This window comes from Lepidochelys olivacea (genome assembly GCF_965140295.1).
Source record: "Lepidochelys olivacea isolate rLepOli2 genome assembly, chromosome: 8".
NCBI classification, from domain to species: domain Eukaryota; kingdom Metazoa; phylum Chordata; order Testudines; family Cheloniidae; genus Lepidochelys; species Lepidochelys olivacea.
This window is the reverse complement of record NC_140418.1, coordinates 106,513,580-106,535,631: the sequence shown is the minus strand read 5'-3', so window position 1 is coordinate 106,535,631 and position 22,052 is coordinate 106,513,580. Positions and strand designations below refer to the sequence as shown.

At 46.0% G+C, this 22,052-nt stretch overlaps 1 protein-coding gene across 4 annotated transcripts in view; it reads right to left on the bottom strand.

Moving 5' to 3' along the window:
• The window catches only part of ERI3 (ERI1 exoribonuclease family member 3), a 242,434-nt gene that overhangs the window by 181,366 nt on the left and 39,016 nt on the right, over positions 1-22,052 (bottom strand). For all 4 annotated transcript variants that reach the window (XM_084637140.1, XM_084637141.1, XM_084637142.1 and 1 more), the window contains exons 4-5: positions 6,715-6,774; positions 1,772-1,863 (exon numbers count right to left, since the gene is read on the bottom strand). In XM_084637140.1, the coding sequence (XP_084493266.1) occupies positions 1,772-1,863; positions 6,715-6,774 (152 nt within the window). The remainder of the gene's footprint in view (positions 1-1,771; positions 1,864-6,714; positions 6,775-22,052) is intronic.

Below are 22,052 nucleotides of genomic sequence, written 5' to 3'. Positions count from 1 at the left end.
CAGTAGGATCAAGGCCTGACTCAATACAGCAGTAAGGCATGGAAGAGCCAAGAGGGGAGAACAGATCAGAAATGACCGGCCAACACCCCCAACGCCTTCTTTGTGCTGGTCTCCTGTAAAAGTTTAAATACAAAATTACATGGAAATTAAACCCCACAGTAATACACATAAGGGAAAGGTGTCCACGTCAACCCGAGGCATGGCCCTGATAAAGACCTCTCTGTTGACACAAGGGCAAGTGAGCAATGATTTTGTCTAGATGAGAGCAGATTTGTCGTCCCTGCAGGGCTTGTGCTGCAACTTCAGTCCCTGTGTTTCTCAAGATCTCACGAACCAGAGTGCGAGCAGAGAAGGACCAGCAGCTACACCAAGACCAGACTGTGAAATGGAGCCTTCTCCAGAGTTGTGTGCATTTTATTTAACCTTAACACCAGGGGAAATGGATGTGAAACTGAAAACCAAGCAACACCAATGGCGAGTTGTAGATGTCAGTTGAGTGCTGGACGTGTCAAGCCCGCGCCTTGATCGATGTGATAAAAACAGCAGCCTTTACCAGGCACTTAAACAAAGAAAAGCCACTGAAAGGTGATGGGTGCCCAGGTGAATTCAGGGCTCTGTGACACTATGTATCCTACACTGCATTCTGCGTCATTTCCTTCTTAGACAGCAAGGGCTACTTTTTAAATAGCAGGCCCTATTCAACTCAATGTGCAAAGATGCGTGCAGAATGGTACACCGATATGCATGTATGCAAATGGCGACATCGACGCCTAAATGGCCACTTGCAGCACTGACCAGCCAGTCTGTAAATGTGATTGCAGTTACTGAGCGCACCACTCTAGCATGCCAGCCTTGGACCCCGGGTTTTTCTTTTTCTTTTAGATGACGGCCCAGCAGCTACTGTCCATTTGGTACACCAGGAAGACAGAGAAGGTCTGGACTACGAAAGCTAGCCAATGGTCATCCCTCGATTCAGGAATACAGAACCAGTGACCACCCTACATACATACGCCCTTCCGCCCCACTCTTTATTCCCTGAGGCTGTGCTGGCTGCATGCGGCACAATGTGGTAAATGGAACATCATTTTCAGGAAGGGGCAGGTATTTATCCTCGAAGCCTGCCACATGGTCGCACTCAGGAGAGGGGCAGAGATCAAGTAGCCAGGGACCAGAATGGGTAGAAACAGAAGGAACATCCTACTGCGCTTGCCAATTCAGAGAAAATAATGGATACAAATGGAGCTATCCCAAAGCTCCCAGTTTAAACCCTTCAATGGGTGTGGGGTCAAACTCACTTGCTACCCTACCCAGTGACCATGTACAAAGCCTTTCTCCTTGATCAATCTTCCTCCCATTCCCCTTGCCGTTATCACTTCTGATTATGCATGGCCCTCAACAACCATGCAGTGGACAAAGACTACGGGCAGCTCGATACCTGTAAGCAGTCGGGGCTTGGAGGCAGACGGGGAACGCTGCCGGAATCGGGATGGTACGGAGAGAACATGCGAGTTTTTCAGCATCAACTGAAACACACTGTTAAGGTGAGTGTTGGTTTGAACTGAGCCAAGGCCCCAGCAGAACTAAGATGTGAGAATTAACAGGGAGAGGAAATCATCAACATGCTCTTTCCCTCCCCACCAAACAAAAACGTGCATGAAGTTACACGAATCATCCCACTGCACCAGCAAGAGCTAGGCAATGGGAAAGGAGGAAACATTTCCCACAAGCATGCAGTAACAAAACCCTGTGCAGCTTCCCTTCCCATACTCACATTACTTTCAAATCCCAATCTCCGCAGGTTACAAAAATCGACTTGACGCTAGGATCTAAGAGGCCTTCCTTCGCCATCCACTCATCGACCCTCTGAAAGGAACGCAGGGAAAGAGGATGAGCTTTGTAGACAGGGAAGAGCCACAACAGTTAAACACAGATAAGCTCCTCGCAATCAGACAAGAAGAAAATTGTGATCTTATCCAGCAGCAGCCCCCACCCCTCTCTCCCTTTCTTCGCTCACATCATCTCAACAAGAGCACGTTTGGACCTTGGAAGATTTCCAACAGGAAACAACAGGCGACCAGTGCAGAGATGATCTTATCAGACACTACAAAAGCTCTGCTCACAAAAGAACAGGAATCATAAAATATTACTTAGCCCCCCCCACCCATTTTCCCCTTCCCTTCATCAAATAAGCTGTAACATTATATTTTAGGGCTGTCAATTAATTTCAGTTAACTCATTAGATTAATTTTTTAAATTGCGATTAACTTTTTTGAGTTAATCGTGATTAATCGCCATTTTAATCTCACTGTTAAGCAATAGAATGCCAAGTTAAATTTTTTAATATTTTTTAATAATTATTAAATATTTTTGGATGTTTTTCTACATTTTCATATATATTGGTTTCAATTACAATACAGAATACGAAGTATAAAATGCTCACTTTATATTATTTTTATTACAAATATTTGCATGGTAAAAATTATAAACAAAAGAAATAATATTTTTCAATTCACCTGATACAAGTACTGAAATGCAATCTCTTTATCCTGAAAGTGCAACTTACAAATGTAGATTTTTTTTTGTTACATAGCTGAACTCAAAAATAAAACAATGTAAAACTTTAGAGCCTACAAGTCCACTCAGTCCTACTTCTTGTTCAGCCAATCACTCAGACAAACAAGTTTGTTTACATTTGTGAGAGATAAAGCTGCCCACTTCTTAATTACGTCACCTGAAAGTAAGAACAGGCATTCACATGGCACTGTTGTAGCCAGCATCACATGATATTTACGTGCCAGATGCGCTAAAGATTCGTATGCCTCTTCATACTTCAGCCACCATTCCAGAGGACATGCTTCGGTGCTGATGATGCTCGTTAAAAAAATAATGTGTTAATTAAATTTCTGACTGAACTCCTTGGGGGAGAATTGTATGTCTCCAGCTGTGTTACCCACATTCCGCCACGTATTTCATGTTATAGCAATCTCGGATGATGACCCACTACATGTTGTTCATTTTAAGAACACTTTCACTGCAGATTTGACAAAATGCAAAGAAGGTACCAGTGTGAGATTTCTAAGGATAGCTAAAGCACTCGACCCAAGATTTAAGGATCTGAAGTGCTTTCCAAAATCTGAGAGGGATGAGGTGTGGAGCATGCTTTCAGAAGACTTAAAAGAGCAACACTCTGCCATGGAATCTATAGGACCTGAACCACCACCACCACCAAAAAAAGATCAACTTTCTACTGATGGCATCTAACTCAGATGATGAAAACGACCATACGTCAGTCCACATTGCTTTGGATCATTATCGAGCAGAACCTGTTGTCAGCATGGACACATGTCCTCCGGAATGGTGGCTGAAGCATGAAGGGACACATGAATCTTCAGCGCATCTGGCACAAATATCTTGTGACGCCGGCTGCAACAGTGCCATGAGAACGCCTGTTCTCACTTTCAGGTGACATTGTAAACGAGAAGCGGGCAGCATTATCTCCTGCAAACGTAAACAAACTTGTCTGTCTGAGCGATTGGCTGAACAAGAAGTAGGACTGAGTGAACTTGTAGACTCTAAAGTTTTACATTGTTTTATTTTTGAATGCAGGGTATTTCTACATAATTCTACATTTGTAAATTCAACTTTCACGGTAAAGAGATTGCACTACAGTACTTGCAATAGGGGAATTGAAAAATACAGTTTCTTTTGTTTTTTAACAGTGCAAGTATTTGTAATAAAAATAAATATAAACTCCTACTGTACACTTTGTATTCTGTGTTGTAATTGAAATCAATATATTTGAAAATGTAAAAAACATCCAAAATATTTAAATAAATGGTATTTATTATTAACAGTGTAATTAATCGTGATTAATTTTTTTAATCGCTTGACAGCCCTATTATATTTCAAAGTTTCCTCCAATAGAGAGCCATGCCCTTATTTCTTGAAGTTCTGCCGACTTTTTAAAGAAGCTCGAAATTAACCCAAGAGATCATGGAGGAGCCCCCACAGACTGCGAACTGAAGGAAAATAAGCCACAAAACAGATACGAATGAGAGATTCTCATTCAACTCACCCTCATTTCCGAGGGACAACCATCCCGGGATGGGATTTTTCACCTACAGCACATCACCTGGGTCGCAATGAATATGACACATAAGATGGACGCTTATGGGTGCACAGGCATGCATGCCACCATTACAAACTCAGTACACACGCACACCCTGGTTTTGAAGAGTTGGACACCTTTTCCTTCCTTCTTCTAGTTCTACTGTTCCAGCTGGAATTAATTCTGTGTTCGTGAAGTGCTTTGAGATCTCCAGGTGGCAGGCACTGCACAAGTCAGCATTACGCACTCTTGCAGCCAATATTCTCAGTATCGTTTCAATGGGCGAAGTGCATCTCCGCTCCCTGCCCATGACGCGCGCAGCTCCTGAAACAGAAGGCTCCCCCTCGAGGCGGCCACGCGGCTTGGGCACGTGAAGAGATTCTAGTCACGTACAGGGCAGCAACGGCAACGCAGGCTGCTCTGCAGCATGACTGCTACGACCTGACAGCTCACCGTTCGGAGCCGCTTTCTCCACGGCCAGAGGAGAAGAGGGGAAGGAACGTGGCCACCTACAGCAGCAGACAACTGCCTTATTCACCCACACTTGAAATACAGGGAGCAGCAGCCAGGCTGCCTAAACCAACAACCCCCAGAGAAGCCAAAGCATAATCCCATTTTAATCTAGAAATAGGCAGATTTATTATTTGCTTTGCAGATAAGCCTAAGAGCCCCAAACACTGTCAAGGCCCCACTGCGCTAGGAACCGTACAGACAAAGAACAAAGGAGACCATCCCTGGCCCAGCGAGCTCAGGCCTGGATGTGAGACAGGGCTTGACCAGCAGACAGAACCTACAGATTAGGCAGACCAAACAGTTATGGAAACATCTTACAGAATGCAATAGAAAATATCTTTTCTGTGGGTTCTCTCTATGGGGTTGTGTGTTTTTTTTTTAAAACATCCCATAGGATTTAATAGAGAATTAGAATCTTGCTACAGAATTCTATAGGATGCCTATAAAACCTATAGAAAGGTTTTCATTCTCTATGAAATTTTGCAGGTTGTACAAGTAATTTCTAAGGAACTCCACTGGTTTTCTTAGAATAAGTCTATTCCATATGGGGATGTTTGCGTGAACTTACCCATTTATACACTCAGCAATGGCCAAACAATCCAACTGACCAAGAGACAGCCACACGACCAAATTTATTTAACCTCAATACTCTAATTAAAGAGAAGTTTTTGGCACCAAAGCGATCAATTAAAGTAGGATCACATGGCAGTTGGGAGCAATACGGAATATGCAGTGAGCTTTGTGATTTTACACATCACTGCATCTACATTTAATGGAGAGTTCCCCACACTTCCACCCACAGGAAAAGTGCTGAGACTGCGTCTGGTGCTGGGGCCAGACTGTATGGTGGAGTGGGAGACAACCAGACATTCAGGACTGCGAGGTGACTAGCATATCCTCAGCTGGGTTGCTGCAGGTCTGGTGAGGCGAGCTTCTAACTTGATTTTATTCAAAGGGTTTATCCTTCCCGCTTACCTTTGGTACTTGGGGCCCCACCATGTTCCAGATAGAGTGGTAGGACTCCCTCGACACATCCCGCAAATCCTCATTTTTTTCCCCCTCCATGAGCTCTGCCTGGCTTGGCCTGGGAAACCTGATTGGCTCCACGCAGGCCCTATGACTTCTCTCCAGACTGTGTTTAGGGATTCGGTTTGGATGGCAGGTGCTGGCCAAGCACAGAATTCCCCAAGACCCTATTTCACTGACACTGGGGATGGAACACGAGGCTCCTTTCAAGACTGGTCAAAGCAGCTCCCTCAGCAGCAGCAGGATCGTTCCTCAGTGCGAAGCTCTAGATGCTCTTCTTCCCCACCCACCACTTCGAGTCCCTGGGGCTGCAGTATTGCCTCCCCAGCTGTGTCAGCACCAGAGGGCCCCAGGAGCGAGAAATAGCACTTGTAACCTTTCTAAAATCCCTGACGTGAGCCAGCCGTCTCCGCAGAGGGTGTTAAAGCCTTTAATTTGATTTCCTTACATAAGCAATTGTTGCAATCATTCTGATTAGGAACAATTAGGCCATACGGCAGTGCAAATCCTGACAGAGACAATGCATTGAACTGTGACCGGCAGCCAGAGTGGGCTCTCCTGGAGGAGGTTTCCCTCAGTATTTGACTAACAACAAAAGCTATTGATGGCAAAATACTTTCAAGCTAATTAATCCTAAATGCTGCAGGAATTCAACATTAAGCAGATGGCATTATTAGGACTTTATCTGCATTTGCACATTCCACAGATTAGGTTTTAGAGGCCTATACTTTGTGTATTATTGAGCATTTAAATAGGTGGAAGCATTAATTTAATGGTGGGGGGGAGGGGGGAACAGCGCCCATGCAATGCACTAAAGCAACGTCTTGGCTCAAGTACGAATCACCTCCTCTCCTGTCTGGGGGCAGGAGCCTGGACATCTTGTCAGTACCCTTGACATGAACAGCTGGGAATGACAGATCAATGGTTCAATACTCTCAACGGCATGTCACCGACGTGACAGCAAATGTGATTCTAATGAAGCCGTAATCCTAGTCAAATAACCTGGGAGGGGGTGAAGAAGGGGGAGCAGAGGTCAAAGTTCAGGAACTAAAGGTTATCCTGCTTACCTCAAGCACTTGCTGGAGACTTGGCTGCCCATCCACCATGCCTTGAATAATTCCAGTCAGCTGAAACAAAAGAGGAAGAGAAAACAAGAGTCAGAGGAGCATTACATCGATAATTCGGTCTCCTCTCCTGCCCGCCTTTCTGAAACCGTAACGTGCTCTCGTGAGCAATCTGGGCAATACCAAGTCCTGTCAACTGCAGTACAGCAGCCCTGGGAACGGCCCCGCCAGCAAGCAAGAACACAGCACAATTCCAGAAACTGCTAAGCTGAGAGCTCTTACACATAAGCTATGAAATACTGGAACCCGAAGTCATACAGATTTGCTTAGGGGAACAATATAGAATCTTTTCTAACCCTGCGGTCAGTGCTATAATGAAATACCTAAATGCTCCCCATTTCAATATGCTGATCTTTTCCGTGTCAGTTCTGCTGCTGCCCTAAGTTACACGGCCAGATTCTACCACACACACAAGCTGTCTCCCAGCATTCCCATTCTGGAGTGATGACACAACAGAAATGCCTAGGAATCGATACATAAAATAAACCTGCCTCATAAAATGAGGTATGCAGGGTGTTAGTTTGTCCTTCATGGTGATTGGAGAAACGTGTATCCATGCTTTACATTAGTGTAAAACTCCCTGTTTTTACATTTTAAGCCAGAGGCAGTAAAATACATAAATATTTTTAAAAGTTTTAATTAAATCTGAAGAAAATCCATTTCATTTTAAAATACGACTACATTTTGTTTTTCAGTAAAAACTTTGGGGTAGGGACTGACTCTGGGCCCAATCCTGCAAACATTTAAGCACCTCAGTTGTTTCACTGACTTCCATTGGATTACTTGCATATTTAAAGTTCAGCACATGCATGAGTGTCTCCAGGGTCAAGGCTTGGTGTGTGTGTCTGCAAAATGCCCAGTATAGTTTGGGGCACTTAGGGCTGGTCTACACTACCGCTTAAGGCGAGGTAAGTTACGTCGCTCAGGGGTGTGAAAAAGCCACCCCCCTCTCAGCAATGTAAGTTACAGCAACTTAAAGTGGCGTCCACTCTGCACTATGTCGGCAGACACAGCTTCTGCCTCTCACTGAGGTGGTGTCATTATGCCGACGAGAACACTCTCCTGTCGGCACAGCACGTCTTCACCAGCCAAGCTATAGTGGTGTGGCCATGCCAGTGTATCACGGTAGCATAGACTTGCCCTTGGACTTGGTCTACACTACCACGTACCTCAGTATAACTCCATTGCTCAGGGTTTGTGGAAAAGCAAATACAAACCATGTTATTTCATTTAGTATCACAGTTTTCTGATCATGTCTGAGCCCCAATTAAAGTGAAGACTGTACATGGCTGAAGACTATGATTTTGTTAATACATGCAACATCCAGACTCACAGAAAGCCATGACAGTCTAGTCACGAGCTGCAGATGGGAAGAATTCTTGACGGGCTCCCTCCTATCCAGGAGCAACTCTTCTATTGTAGAAGATTTCAGCCCAGTCAGAGATCAGAAGCCTTATGACAAGCCAAGAGCCTTGGTACCTTATTAAGCAGACGGCAGCCTATGCAAGTTAGCCTATGCAAGAAACCCCTTTGTTTCTTTGGCTGCTTGGCTTACAGCACTGAAACTTAAAAAAAAAACAAAAAAAAAAACAACACAACCACAATTAAACTCCAATTAAAGTGTAATTACATTTAATGAAAACCAAATACCTGATTCACTGAATAAGCTGGCTCTAAGTGGGAAGATTATTTTCTTGTGGCGATTTACACACAATGGTAATATATACCTTTTAGGGAAGAAATTTTCATTTTAAGAATGTAGAGTTCCTCTAGGTGGGTTTCTGAAGTTTATCAAGTCATTATTAGGTGGCATTTTAAGGAAGTGGAGAAACACAGACACTGTTATATTCCAGAAACTGGTTTTATATTAATCTGTATTTTAATTGTGTAACAGCTGCTGCCTACAGACTTCCCATGCACTAAAGGAAAATAAATTTAAGAGATTAACTGCACTATTCCTTAGCCTGGTGTTTAACTCACATTTTGCCTCCTTGTCTTGTTTTGTCCCTTTCTTAGTAGAAGTTTCGCTCACCACTCACCCAGCATAGCTGGGTAACTCATCCCTCACCATTACCCTCTAATGGAAGTGCTGGCCCCAGCTCTGTGGTGAGCAGCCCAAGCTGAAGCTCTGGAAATTGGCTGAGGAAGAGCTGTTTTCAGAAATCTCACATGGCCTGCATCCATGCGAATGGCTTCCTGCAGCTTTCTGGACCTCACTGGCATCTCATTTATTTGTAGCTGAACACATTAAAGGGTACAGGGGAGGGAGGGAGGGAGGCCTGGCATGCCTGTGGCTGGATGGGGCCATGGCTGGATTATACCCCTGTTAGGAAGGAGAGGAAGGTGGGGTATAACAAGAGGTTGCACCATGCACAGTTAGGCGCACTGTAGGGAGTAAGGAGATTGCAGACACTGGGCTGCAATGCAGGGGAGCCAGGTTCTGTTCCCAGCTCTGGCACAGATGCACTGTATGACCCTGATTAAGTCACCTCCCAGCTCTGTGCCCCACGTCACACTCCATGCAGGGGCTCCAGAGCATGGGTACTGACCTCAGGGCAGACAGTTAAGGAGCAGGGCACAAACCCCAAATTGGCTGTGAGCTCTACATTTAGATTTCACCAACCAATTATAAAATGTGAACTCCTCAGGAGCTGTAACAGCCTAACCATGGAGTCACAGACAGTCCCCTTGGATGCTCCGACCTGTCTCGCCACTCACATGAGCCTCCCTTTCTGACAGATGGGCCCTTACACCAAGGATCACAACAACGTTCCGGTTACTCCCAGTCTCAAAGGACCCATCACCTACCCAAGGTCAATTGCCCCTCAAATCTCACACCAAAGACAATGCTTTGTAGCCAATCCTATAGTAAACTATCTAAAGATTATATAGGAAAAGGAAATAAGAGTTATTTACAAGCTTAAAGCAGGTAAACATAGATACAACAAAGAGACGACTAAGAGGGGATATGATTGAGGTCTATAAAATCATGATCGAGGTTGAGAAAGTGAATAAGGAACTGTTATTTACCCCTTCCCATAACACAAGAACTAGGGGTTACCCAATGAAATTAATAGGCAGCAGGTTTAAAACAAAACAAAAGGAATTACTTTTTCCACCCAATGCACAGTCAACCTGTGGAACTCCTTGCCAGGGGATATTGTGAAAGCCAACACTATAACAGGATTTAAAAAAAAACAAAAAACCCTAGGTAAGTTCACGGAGGATAGGTCCATCAATGATTATTAGCCAGGATGGTCAGGAATGTAACCCCATGTTCTGAGTGTCCCAAACCTTTGTTTGCTAGAAGCTGGTACTGGACAACAGGGGATGGATCACTCGATGATTGTCCTGCTCTGTTCATTCCTTCTGAAGCACCTGGCATTGGCCACAGTCAGAAGACAAAAAGAAAAGGAGGACTTGTGGCACCTTAGAGACTAATCAGTTTGAGCATAAGCTTTCGTGAGCTACAGCTCACTTCATTGGATGCATTCAGTGGAAAAGACAGTGGGGAGATTTATATACATAGAGAACATGAACCAATGGGTGTGACCATACACACTGTAACAAGAGCGATCTCATTACCAGCAGGAGAGCTGCGGGGGGGGGGGGGGGGGGGGAAGGACCTTTTGTAGTGATAATCAAGGTGGGCCATTTCCAGCAGTTGACAAGAACGTCTGAGGAACAGTGGGGGGTGGAGGTGGGGAGGATAAACATGATGAAATAGTTTTAATTTGTGTAATGACCCATCCACTCCCAGTCTCTATTCAAGCATAAGTTAATTGTATCCAGTTTGCAAATTAATTCCAATTCAGCAGTCTCTCCTTGGAGTCTGTTTTTGAAGTTTTGTTGTTGAAGAATTGCCACTTTTAGGTCTGTAATCGAGTGACCAGAGAGACTGACGTGTTCTCCGATTGGTTTATGAAAATTATAATTCTTGACATCTGATTTGTGTCCATTTATTCTTTTACGTAGAGACTGTCCAGTTTGACCAATGTACATGGCAGAAGGGCATTGCTGGCACATGATGGCACAGATCACATTGGTAGATGTGCAGGTGAACGAGCCTCTGATAGTGTGGCTGATGTGATTAGGCCCTATGATGGTGTCCCCTGAATAGAGATGTGGACACAGTTGGCAACGGGCTTTGTTGCAAGGATAGGTTCCTGGGTTAGTGGTTCTGTGGTGTGGTGTGTGGTTGCTGGTGAGTATTTGCTTCAGGTCGGGGGGCTGTCTGTAGGCAAGGACTGGCCTGTCTCCCAAGATCTGTGAGAGTGATGGGTCGTCCACAATCCATTGTCTACAGCCAAGCTCTACGATACAACCGCATTTGCTCCAACCCATCAGACAGAGACAAACACCTACAAGAGCTCTATCAAGCATTCTTACAACTACAATACCCACCTGCGGAAGTGAAGAAACAGATTGATAGAGCCAGAAGAGTACCCAGAAGTCATCTACTACAGGACAGGCCCAACAAAGAAAATAACAGAACACCACTAGCCATCACCTTCAGCTCCCAACTAAAACCTCTCCAACGCATCATCAAGGATCTACAACCTATCCTGAGAGTGATGGGTCGTCCTTCACAGATCTTGGGAGACAGGCCAGTCCTCGCTTACAGACAGCCCCCCAACCTGAAGCAAATACTCACCAGCAACCACACACCACACCACAGAACCACTAACCCAGGAACCTATCCTTGCAACAAAGCCCACAACTCTATTCAGGGGACACCATCATAGGGCCTAATCACATCAGCCACACTATCAGAGGCTCGTTCACCTGCACATCTACCAATGTGATCTGTGCCATCATGTGCCAGCAATGCCCTTCTGCCATGTACATTGGTCAAACTGGACAGTCTCTACGTAAAAGAATAAATGGACACAAATCAGATGTCAAGAATTATAACTTTCATAAACCAATCGGAGAACACGTCAGTCTCTCTGGTCACTCGATTACAGACCTAAAAGTGGCAATTCTTCAACAACAAAACTTCAAAAACAGACTCCAAGGAGAGACTGCTGAATTGGAATTAATTTGCAAACTGGATACAATTAACTTAGGCTTGAATAGAGACTGGGAGTGGATGGGTCATTACACAAATTAAAACTATTTCATCATGTTTATCCTCCCCACCTCCACCCCCCACTGTTCCTCAGACGTTCTTGTCAACTGCTGGAAATGGCCCACCTTGATTATCACTACAAAAGGTCCCCCCCCCCCCCCCGCAGCTCTCCTGCTGGTAATAGCTCACTTTAAGTGATCACTCTCGTTTCATATTCTCTGTGTGTATATAAAGTCTGCTGCAGTTTCCACGGTATGCATCCTATGAAGTGAGCTGTAGCTCACGAAAGCTCATGCTCAAATAAATTGGTTAGTCTCTAAGGTGCCACAAGTACTCCTTTTCTTTTTGCGAATACAGACTAACACGGCTGTTACTCTGAAACCTCTCGTTACAGTGTGTATGGTCACACTCACTGGTTCATGTTCTCTATGTATATAAATCTCCCCACTGTATTTTCCACTGAATGCATCCAATGAAGTGAGCTGTAGCTCACGAAAGCTTATGCTCAAACTGATTAGTCTCTAAGGTGCCACAAGTCCTCCTTTTCTTTTTGCGAATACAGACTAACACGGCTGTTACTCTGAAACCTGTCAGAAGACAGGATACTGAGCTAGATGGACCATTGGTCTGACCCAGCCTGGTCATTCTTATGTTCTTATACACAAAAATGAGTTCCAATCTTACGTTTCAAATGGTGATAGATGCTTCTGTAATAAGCAAGCTCTATATGTTCTTAAGCACTGGGGAACTTCTGCTTATGCCTAGTAACCCTTGCACTCCAGAGTCCGAGCAGCACAGAGATCCAGTCACTCCTTGTTAGGGGATTGTATTTACTTCCCCCCTTCTGCTCAGAGCTGCACACTCAGCCGCTGGGAGGCATTCACTTACAAGACTCATTTCCATGGAGCGGAGAAAGAAAACAGCAAAGTCTTTTGTCCTCTTTACTATTCCACTCTAGTTCCTCTGGTGTCAGTGGGCCTTCCTTGCCCAGCAGGACATAACACCGTCTGCTAGAGACCAGCACTCCCCACTAGTTAATGTCTCTCCTGGCTGATGATTTACACACTTGACTTGTGATGCAAATGGTCAAATGTTACCTTACAATATGGGACGTAGACGCTGTAGGTGAGATTAATGCTTGAGAGCAACTCACAAGCATTCAGTGAAGTCGAAACAGTAAACACACTCTTATAGTTCCAGTCCCTGTGTTCACAAGACTAACCCACCAGCGAGTCAGACTGATTCCAGCGATCTATTCAGTCGAGACATGGGGACCTTGGCCTGAGCAGGGACCTGCTCTGCCAGCACCACACCTCAGTTCTCCATTTGGAAGAGGGGGGTAATAATGCTGCCCTACCCAGGGGCGTTACAAGCATAACTTCATTAGTGTTTGTGTAGTCTCAGGGCTTGTCCACCCTCAGAACACTTCTGTGTGGACACTACCTATGCCAACAGGAGGGATTCTCCCATTAGTACAGGTAACCCACCTCCCCAAGAGGCAGTGGAAGAGGGAAGAATTCTACAGGGGGACTTAGGTCACTTAACGCTGCTCAGGCGTATGGATTTCACACAACCTTCACCCATAGAGTTAACCCAACCCAATTTTCTACTGTAGACCAGGCCTGGGACACCGAAGAGCTGAGCACCACAGAACAGCTGGTCAGAGGGCAGAGTGCGTGCAGGGAGGCTGGGAGTAACACCTCCTGCTGAAGCACCTGGCATTGGCCATCGTCAGAGACAAAACCCTGGACTAGACGTACCACTGGTCTCCTCCAGTGGGGCCAGCATGCGTTTCACAAACACGGATCTATAGAGGAGTGACAACGATCCCTCGTCACCCTCCATGCTATCCATCTAGATTTTTATACAGCCCCCGTCACTGTGGTATCCGAGTGCCAGATATCTCCATTTTACAGACAGGCACACTGAGGAACAGAGTGAGGCAGTTAATTGACCAAGGCCACCCAGTGAGCCAGTGTCAGAGCTGGAAACAAAACCCAGCGATGTTGACATAGAGGTATAAGGGGATGAGAGAGGTCCTCACTGGATTATCCTCTCCCGTAGAAGCGGTACGAGCACAGAGCAGGGCAGAGCTAAGTGTCATCTGCAGAGGGTCCATGGATTCCACACTTACATACACAGGGGACTTCTCCGGGGGCACTGCCGTCTACGAGAAGGCAATAGGAATGCTGCGCGAGCTGCAGAATCCAACTTGATCCTTACAATACCCCACCTTTTAACCAAGATTCTCCCTCTGCACCTTCACCGTTGGCTGCTGTGTTACACAGGGCCTCTGCTGGAAGGACAAACAACCCAAAGGCCCAGCAGCTGAGGTGAGCCTCGGGCCCACTCCGGAGGCAACCACCCTGGCTTTGAGAAAGTTTCAAGTTTTTCAGCACATCAGCAATGTTTTATAACTTTCTGCTGGATTTGAAGTGAGCAATCTGGGCTCTTCCTCATCGACAACACGGCTAAAAGCAGCTCAGGTTCACACACCTCAGAGGTGAAGCCACCTTTGGGGAGGGGTGGGCGAAGGAAAAGGCCGGCAAGGAAAAGGCCACCACCAAGCCCTGTCTACACTGGGGCTTTTTGACCTCTCCCAGTGCGGCTCACACTATTCCAGCTCCACTTTTGTTAGCAATGGTGGGGATTTTTCAGGAAAAGGTCTATGGAGACCCTGCCCCGTATGCTCATCTGACTCTGGATCAGCACCACAGATTGCCAGTCCATTTTAATTTCCCCCTCCCCAGGTGTGCATGTACAATTACCTATGCAGCCCTGCAGTTACCATGCACCTCTGCTCCCCTGGGAAAGCAGAGAGCAGAGGGGAGGCAGACAGGAGAGCTGTGCACATGGCAGACTTCAACACCGCTTTCCCTCCGCCGTTTATCTCAGAAACCATTGTGTTTCCACACCAAGACAGTTTGCTGATTACATAAGCACTTGTCTCGGGTGTACAATCTGATCATCAGGCCTGGTCTTTCTTTGTAGACAAAGAGGCCAATAAATCTCACCCTTTATAAGTAGAGGTGCCTAGACAAAGCCCTTTACTGGCATTTAGCAAAATGGGTTATTTTTCAGACAACATAAAACAGCACTGAAAGATCGCTTTAAGCATCACAGCTTCTTCAGACGAACGTTCGATAAGAGCTAGTAGCTCCAGCAGCAGGCAGGGGAGCACTACAGAGTTCTTGTCCAACCCGCAGCTGTGTTCTCATGGCTCCGGCTGCCCCACGGAATATGGAGGGGACTCTGCCCCCTACCCACCAGATCCCACGACAGAGGTAGGCCTCAGGGGCAGGGAGCAATTGGTGTTTCAAGAGCAGAGAGAGGATTGAATCAAAGTGCTGCAGGAGGAGTCAGCCCCAGCCTTTTGCTGGAACTTCCCTCTCCCGCCAAGAAAGGAAGAAAGCCAGCCCACCCCTGTGGGGGAGAGAGGCCTTGTTCCTCAGCAGCCTGCAAAAGATTGGAGAAAGATGGAAGGAGAGGGATGGGTTCGGTGTGGTGCTGGAAACTTGGGAAGAGGAGACTGATGGGATAGGACAGAGTGAAAGCCAAGGGTTACAGAGAGAGTTAACATACATACCACAGAACGCGACAATAGATGGTGGCATCTCCACATGCCACATCACTAATGCAGGTTTCAGAGTAGCAGCCGTGTTAGTCTGTATTCACAAAAAGAAAAGGAGGACTTGTGGCACCTTAGAGACTAACCAATTTATTTGAGCATGAGCTTTCGTAAGCTACAGCTCACTTCATCGGATGCATTCAGTGGAAAATACAGTGAGGAGATTTATATACACACAGAACATGAAACAATGGGTGTTTATCATACACACTGTAAGGAGAGTGATCACTTAAGATGAGCTATTACCAGCAGGACAGCGCGGGGGGGGGGCATGGGGAGGGAGAAAACCTTTTGTAGTGATAATCAAGGTGGGCCATTGATTATCAGTTAACAGGAACGTCCGAGGAGCAGTGTGTGTGCGGGCATTGGGGGGGGGGGGGAATTGGAAATGGGGAAATAGTTTTACTTTGTGTAATGACCCATCCACTCCCAGTCTTTATTCAAGCATAAGTTAATTGTACCTAGTTTGCAAATTAATTCCAATTCAGCAGTCTCTCCTTGGAGTCTGTTTTTGAAGTTTTGTTGTTGAAGAATTGCCACTTTTAGGTCTGTAATCGAGTGACCAGAGAGACTGACGTGTTCTCCGATTGGTTTTTGAATATTATAATTCTTGACGTCTGATTTGTGTCCATTTATTCTTTTACGTAGAGACTGTCCAGTTTGACCAATGTACATGGCAGAAGGGCATTGCTGGCACATGATGGCACAGATCACATTGGTAGATGTGCAGGTGAACGAGCCTCTGATAGTGTGGCTGATGTGATTAGGCCCTATGATGGTGTCCCCTGAATAGAGATGTGGACACAGTTGGCAACGGGCTTTGTTGCAAGGATAGGTTCCTGGGTTAGTGGTTCTGTGGTGTGGTGTGTGGTTGCTGGTGAGTATTTGCTTCAGGTCGGGGGGCTGTCTGTAGGCAAGGACTGGCCTGTCTCCCAAGATCTGTGAGAGTGTTGGGTCATCCCTCAGGATAGGTTGTAGATCCTTGATGATGATCGCCTGCTGGTAATAGCTCATCTTAAGTGATCACTCTCCTTACAGTGTGTATAACACCCATTTTTTCATGTTCTGTGTGTATATAAATCTCCTCACTGTATTTTCCACTGAATGCATCCGATGCAGTGAGCTGTAGCTCACGAAAGCTTATGCTCTAATAAATTGGTTAGCCTCTAAGGTGCCACAAGTCCTCCTTTTCTTATCACTAATGCAGCCTCCAGCAGTGGCTGCAGATGGCATAAGCAACAGGTCAGGGCCTGTATCTCTGCCCTTTTCACAAGGTGCCAAATCCCACAAGTTCCATGCTGTAACCACAGCCTCAGCGAAGGGTGTGTACAATGGAGCTGGGATAGGTTCACTAGCTCCCCGTCTGCCCACAAAAAGGATCTAAACATGCGTTAGCTTGGTAAAATAATGAGTCTGTGTCTCCCTGGTTTTAACGAACGTGCATCAGAATCTTCACTTTGGGCAAAATTCACCCCTCTGCAGAGGAGCTAGAGCCAGGCCTCCTTCACCACTCATCTGGTGACCCTAGGCCTTGTGCCCAGGGGTCAAGTTTTCTAACAGATCCGCTCTAGGACTTACCGCGTGGCAGTTCTCCGGCTTGTGTTGTACAGCAGGTCAGATAAGAACATAAGAGCAGCCAGACAGGGTCAGACCAAAGGTCCCTCTAGCCCAGTGTCCTGTCTTCCGACAGCGGCCCATGCCAGGTGCCTGTAGTGGGGCAGCTGCCCCACTCCGGGGGAACAGGGATTAAAAGCGGCCAAGCTAGGCTGATTGGGGAAGTAGCCACAGCTGGGGCATGCCCAATCAGGGCCCAGCTGGCCTGGATGAAAGGGCTGTGGGGCCAGGTGCTGCAAGAATCTCTCTCTCTCTAGCTGTGGAGAGAGAAGGACCTAGCAGCCTGGGAATAGGGTACCTGACACAGAGCAGGGCTGGGGAAAGGCAAGAGGAGCTGGGGAGCTCCAGCCTGGCAACTCCCCAGGCTGAGGCCTTGTTTAAGGCCTAAAGAGGTTGCGGGACTGAAGAGGTATAGCCCAGGGATAGGCAGAGGCAGCAGATCCTAACCCCTTGCCAATGATGAGTGGCCATTACACTGCAGTCTGCCCCAGTGAGCGGGGGCTAGATGACGACTGGTAGTAGCCACCGAGGCAAGGTGGGTTTAGAGGGTTGGGGGGTCCCCTGGGAGGGGAGACCCAAAGTGTGGGGGTGCTGCTGGGGCAGAACCCTGAGGTAAAGGGGCACTGGGGTCCGGGAGGGACACAGGTCAGGAGGAGGCTCTCCTGTACACTGGAGAGCTAATTCCTGAGACAACCAGCAGGAGGTGCCGCACCGGTGAGCCTTCAATTCGCTACAGTGCCCCAGAAGGAATGAACAGAACAGGGAATCTTCGAGTGATCCATCCCCTGTCGCCCATTCCCAGCTTCTGGCAAACAGAGGCTAGGGACACCATGGCTAGATGACAACAATGATCCCTGATGGCCCTGGAATCTACCTGTGAAGAACATTTAAAATGACAGCAGAGGGAAGGGCTGGGCTGCAAGCAGGAACTCCTCTTGGTTGAAGGAAGGTTGCTGTATCAAAACTTCTTGTCCCACTTCAAACCCAAGAGTGTTCACCCAGAAATGTGATTACACAGCTGGTGATCACATGATTGCCAAAAACTTGGAGGGGGGGTGCAGGGGAGGGAGAGAGAGAAATCGCCAGCGATAGACCTAAACTGAATATCCAGCCACACCAAATTCAAGACCTAGCTAAAGATGGAGCCAGGTAGCGTTCAATCCACAAGGGGGCTATGTCCCCCTTTGGGATTTGCCTCGGTGATCAGAGCAAAGGGCTGAGAACCTGACATCTCTTAAGGCATAAAGAATTGTGCCTAACACAGGGTTCAGGTTACACTTCATCTCCAGGAGCTGGCTTTTATCCATACCACAACAAAAGTCATTTTGCAAATACATTTTTCCTTATCCATGCTTTCCACAAAACCTCAGATTATTAATACCGAAATAATTTTTCAAAGTCTAATGTATTTGTGTGTACTGTACTGTAGATTCCAAGGCCAGTAGGGACTACTGTGACCCTCTCGTCTGGCCTCCTGCATCACACAGGCCAGAAAACCTCCCTCCGGGATCTCTGCATCAAGCCTGAGCTAGAGCATGTTATTTATTAAATTGTGGTGCCACCCAAACACCTGAGGTGTTTTCCGATCGCAAGGACAGACCGACCCTGCCCCAAAGAGGAAAGCAGAATCTGTTCACTTAATGCATTTGATTACACTCAGCTTGGACAAGGAAGCAAGAAGAGTCAGTTTCATTTGTGTGGGCACCCATGCAATAACACCCTGTTGCAATGTTTAGTTCGGAGGGGGAAAAAGCGGAGGAATGTTTGAATCCCCACAAAATGGTCTTTATTGCAACTTTTAAAACTTCATGAGACTATTTCTAGCAAATTTAGGTCAATCTGTACAAACCTATAGCTTGGGCCCAAATCCACGAGGCAATGTCCCTCTAAACATATAGCACGTGCCTCTTTATAGATCTCTCTCTCTCTCTCATGCACACACACAGAGCCAGAGTAGTTGCCCCAAGTGCTGTTATTGCAGTTGCAATGCGTTTCCACTATACCCCCGTTTTCACACATTTTTTAATTTTGGAAGCACTCCCCCTCATAGGATTCCGTTTTCTATGCTTAGTTTTTCTGGAAAGTTTGAACAAAATCCCTTTGTCTGGTTTTCAGTTATAGGAGAGTGAATAAAAGAGCATTTGTTTTTACAATGGAGAAAAATAGGATGGATTGGCTGTCTCTGAGGAGGGTTTTCTGCCTGGTAGAATGGAGACACAAGGTGGGGGAGGTGATATCTTTTACTGGACCAACTTCTGTTGGGGAGAAAGACAAGCTTTCGAGCTTACACAGAGTCTTCTTCAGGCAGAATCAAGTTATTTTAATCATTCAGACAATACATTAAGAGGCACAGGACAAGTACTATGGGTACCCGATCCTGCTGCCACTGAATTACCATTGCCTTCAGTGGGGCAGGATCAAGCTCTGGATCTTGCTGGGTGATGAGAACTACACTTACCTAGTGCAAAACTTCTGCCTGTGGAAAGGAGGGTAGGGGATATGAGGAGTGTAACAACAGAGCGTGTATATCATCCATAGTCCTATATGGCTTTAAGATTAAACTCAGTAAGTTTATGGAGGAGATGGTATGATGGGATAACATGATTTTGGTAATTAATTGATCTTTAAATATTCATGGTAAATAGGCCCAATGGCCTGTGATGGGATGTTAGATGGGGTGGGATCTGAGTTACTACAGAAAATTCTTTCCTGGGTATCTGGCTGGTGAATCTTGCCCATATGCTCAGGGTTTAGCTGATCGCCATATTTGGGGTCGGGAAGGAATTTTCCTCCAGGGCAGATTGGAAGAGGCCCTGGAGACTTTTCGCCTTCCTCTGTAGCATGGGGCACGAGTCACTTGCTGGAGGATTCTCTGCTCCTTGAAGACTTTAAATCACGATTTGAGGACTTCAATTGCTCAGACATAGGTGAGAGGTTTTTCACAGGAGTGGGTGGGTGAGATTCTGTGGCCTGCCTTGTGCAGCAGGTCGGACTAGATGATCATAATGGTCCCTTCTGACCTTACTATCTATGAATCTCAATGTGTTTTACTAGCGTGGGTAAGTTTTATCCCTCTAAAGGGGAAACTGAGGCACACAGAAGGAAAGCGACTTGCCCAAATCACACACTGAGTTAACAGAACAGCTGGAATAGAACACAGTCCAGTATTTTAGCCAGTGGACCATGTAACATCAGAACAGCCCAAATGTGAAAGGAACGTAAATTAGAACCATAGAGTTAGAAGGGACCATAAGAGTCATCTAGGCTAACCCCCTGCCAAGAGGCAGGATGTGTCTCTAAACCATCCCAGACAGATGCTACCCAGCCTCCTTTTGAAAACCTCTAGTGAAGGAGCTTCCACAACCTGCCGAGGCATCTGCTCCATTGTCCTAGTGTTCTGACAGCGAGGAAGTTTTTCCTGAGATTTAATCTAAACCTGCTCTGCTGTAGTTTGAACCCGTTGCCTCTTGTCCTGCTCTCTGTGGCAAGAGTGAACAACTTTTCTCCATCTTTTTTGTGGTGAGCTTTCAAGCATCTGAAGACTGCCATCATACCCCCCTTACTCCTCTCTTTCCAAACAATACATATCCAGTTCCTTCAGCCCCTGCTCGTATGGCTTGCATTCCATCCCTTTGATCATCTGTGTCACTCATCTCTGGATCCTTTCCAGTTTCTCTACATTCTTTCTATACATTGGTCACCAAAATTGGACACAGTTCTCAAGCTGAGTCCAAATCAATGCTGAGTAGAGTGGTACTATCACCTCCCATGACTTGCATGCTCTGCCTCTCTTAATGCAACCTAAAATTGCATTTGCGTTTTTTGCAACAGCATTGCATTGCTGACTCATATTGAGGTTGTGATCTACCACAACTCCCAGATCCTTCTCAGCAGTGCTGCTGCCAAGCCAGTTCTCTCCCATTCTGTATTTGTGCATTTGATTTTTCTTCCCTAAGTGTAGCAGCTTACATTTGTCTTTGCTGAATTTCATTTTGTTGTCTATAGGCCAGTTTTCCAATTTATCAAGATCTCTCCAAAGTTTTGGCAACCCTCCCTAGCTTTGTGTCATCTGCAAACTTGATCAGTAAGCTCTCTATTTCTACATCCAGGTCATTAAGAAAGATGTTAAACACTGGACCCAGAACAGATCCCTGTGGAACCCCACTTGAGACCTCCCCCCATTCCGACATCATTCCATTAATAGTTACTTTTTGTTTGCAGTTGTTTAACCAGTTATATATCCACTTAATGGGAGTTCTGCTGAGCCCACATTTCTCCAGCTTACTTATCAGAATGCCATGTGGGCCTGTGTCAAAAGCCTAGCTGAAGTCCAGGTACATGATGTCTACCGCATTCCCCCCCCCCCGTCCACCAAATCAGTTACGCTGTCAAAGAACGAAATCAACCTGGTTTGGCATGATTTGTTCTTAATAAATCCATGCTGGTTGCTAGTGATCACCCCTCCATCCTCCAGGTATTCGCAAATTGAATGTTTTATACATTGCTCTTGTAGCTTTCAAGGTATCAAAGTCAGGCTTACTGGGTTACAGTTCCCGGCTCCTCCTTTTTAAAGATGAGCACCATGTTAGCCCTTCTCCAGTCTTCCAGGACTTCTCCTATCATCAATGAGTTTGTAAATATTGCCGGTGGCAATATTATTTCATTTTTATAGATGCATCAGGGAAAATCTGCAAATTCTTAATTCTTTGAGTTAAATACGAGAGATAGAACACAACAAATCTCTTCCTTTCATAGACCAAGGATCTCATGACTCAGAACCCCATGTAATTTGCATCCTATCATTACGCACATTTGGGAAGAGGTGAATATGGACATGGGGAAAATGGCCCTTAGTGTTGACAGTAATCAGATAACAAGAACACAGTCATATCCTGCAAAGAGAATTTTTTTTTATGTTTTTAAAAATGGTCTTATCACAAGGATCAGGGGGTTCTGGTGACAGCAACC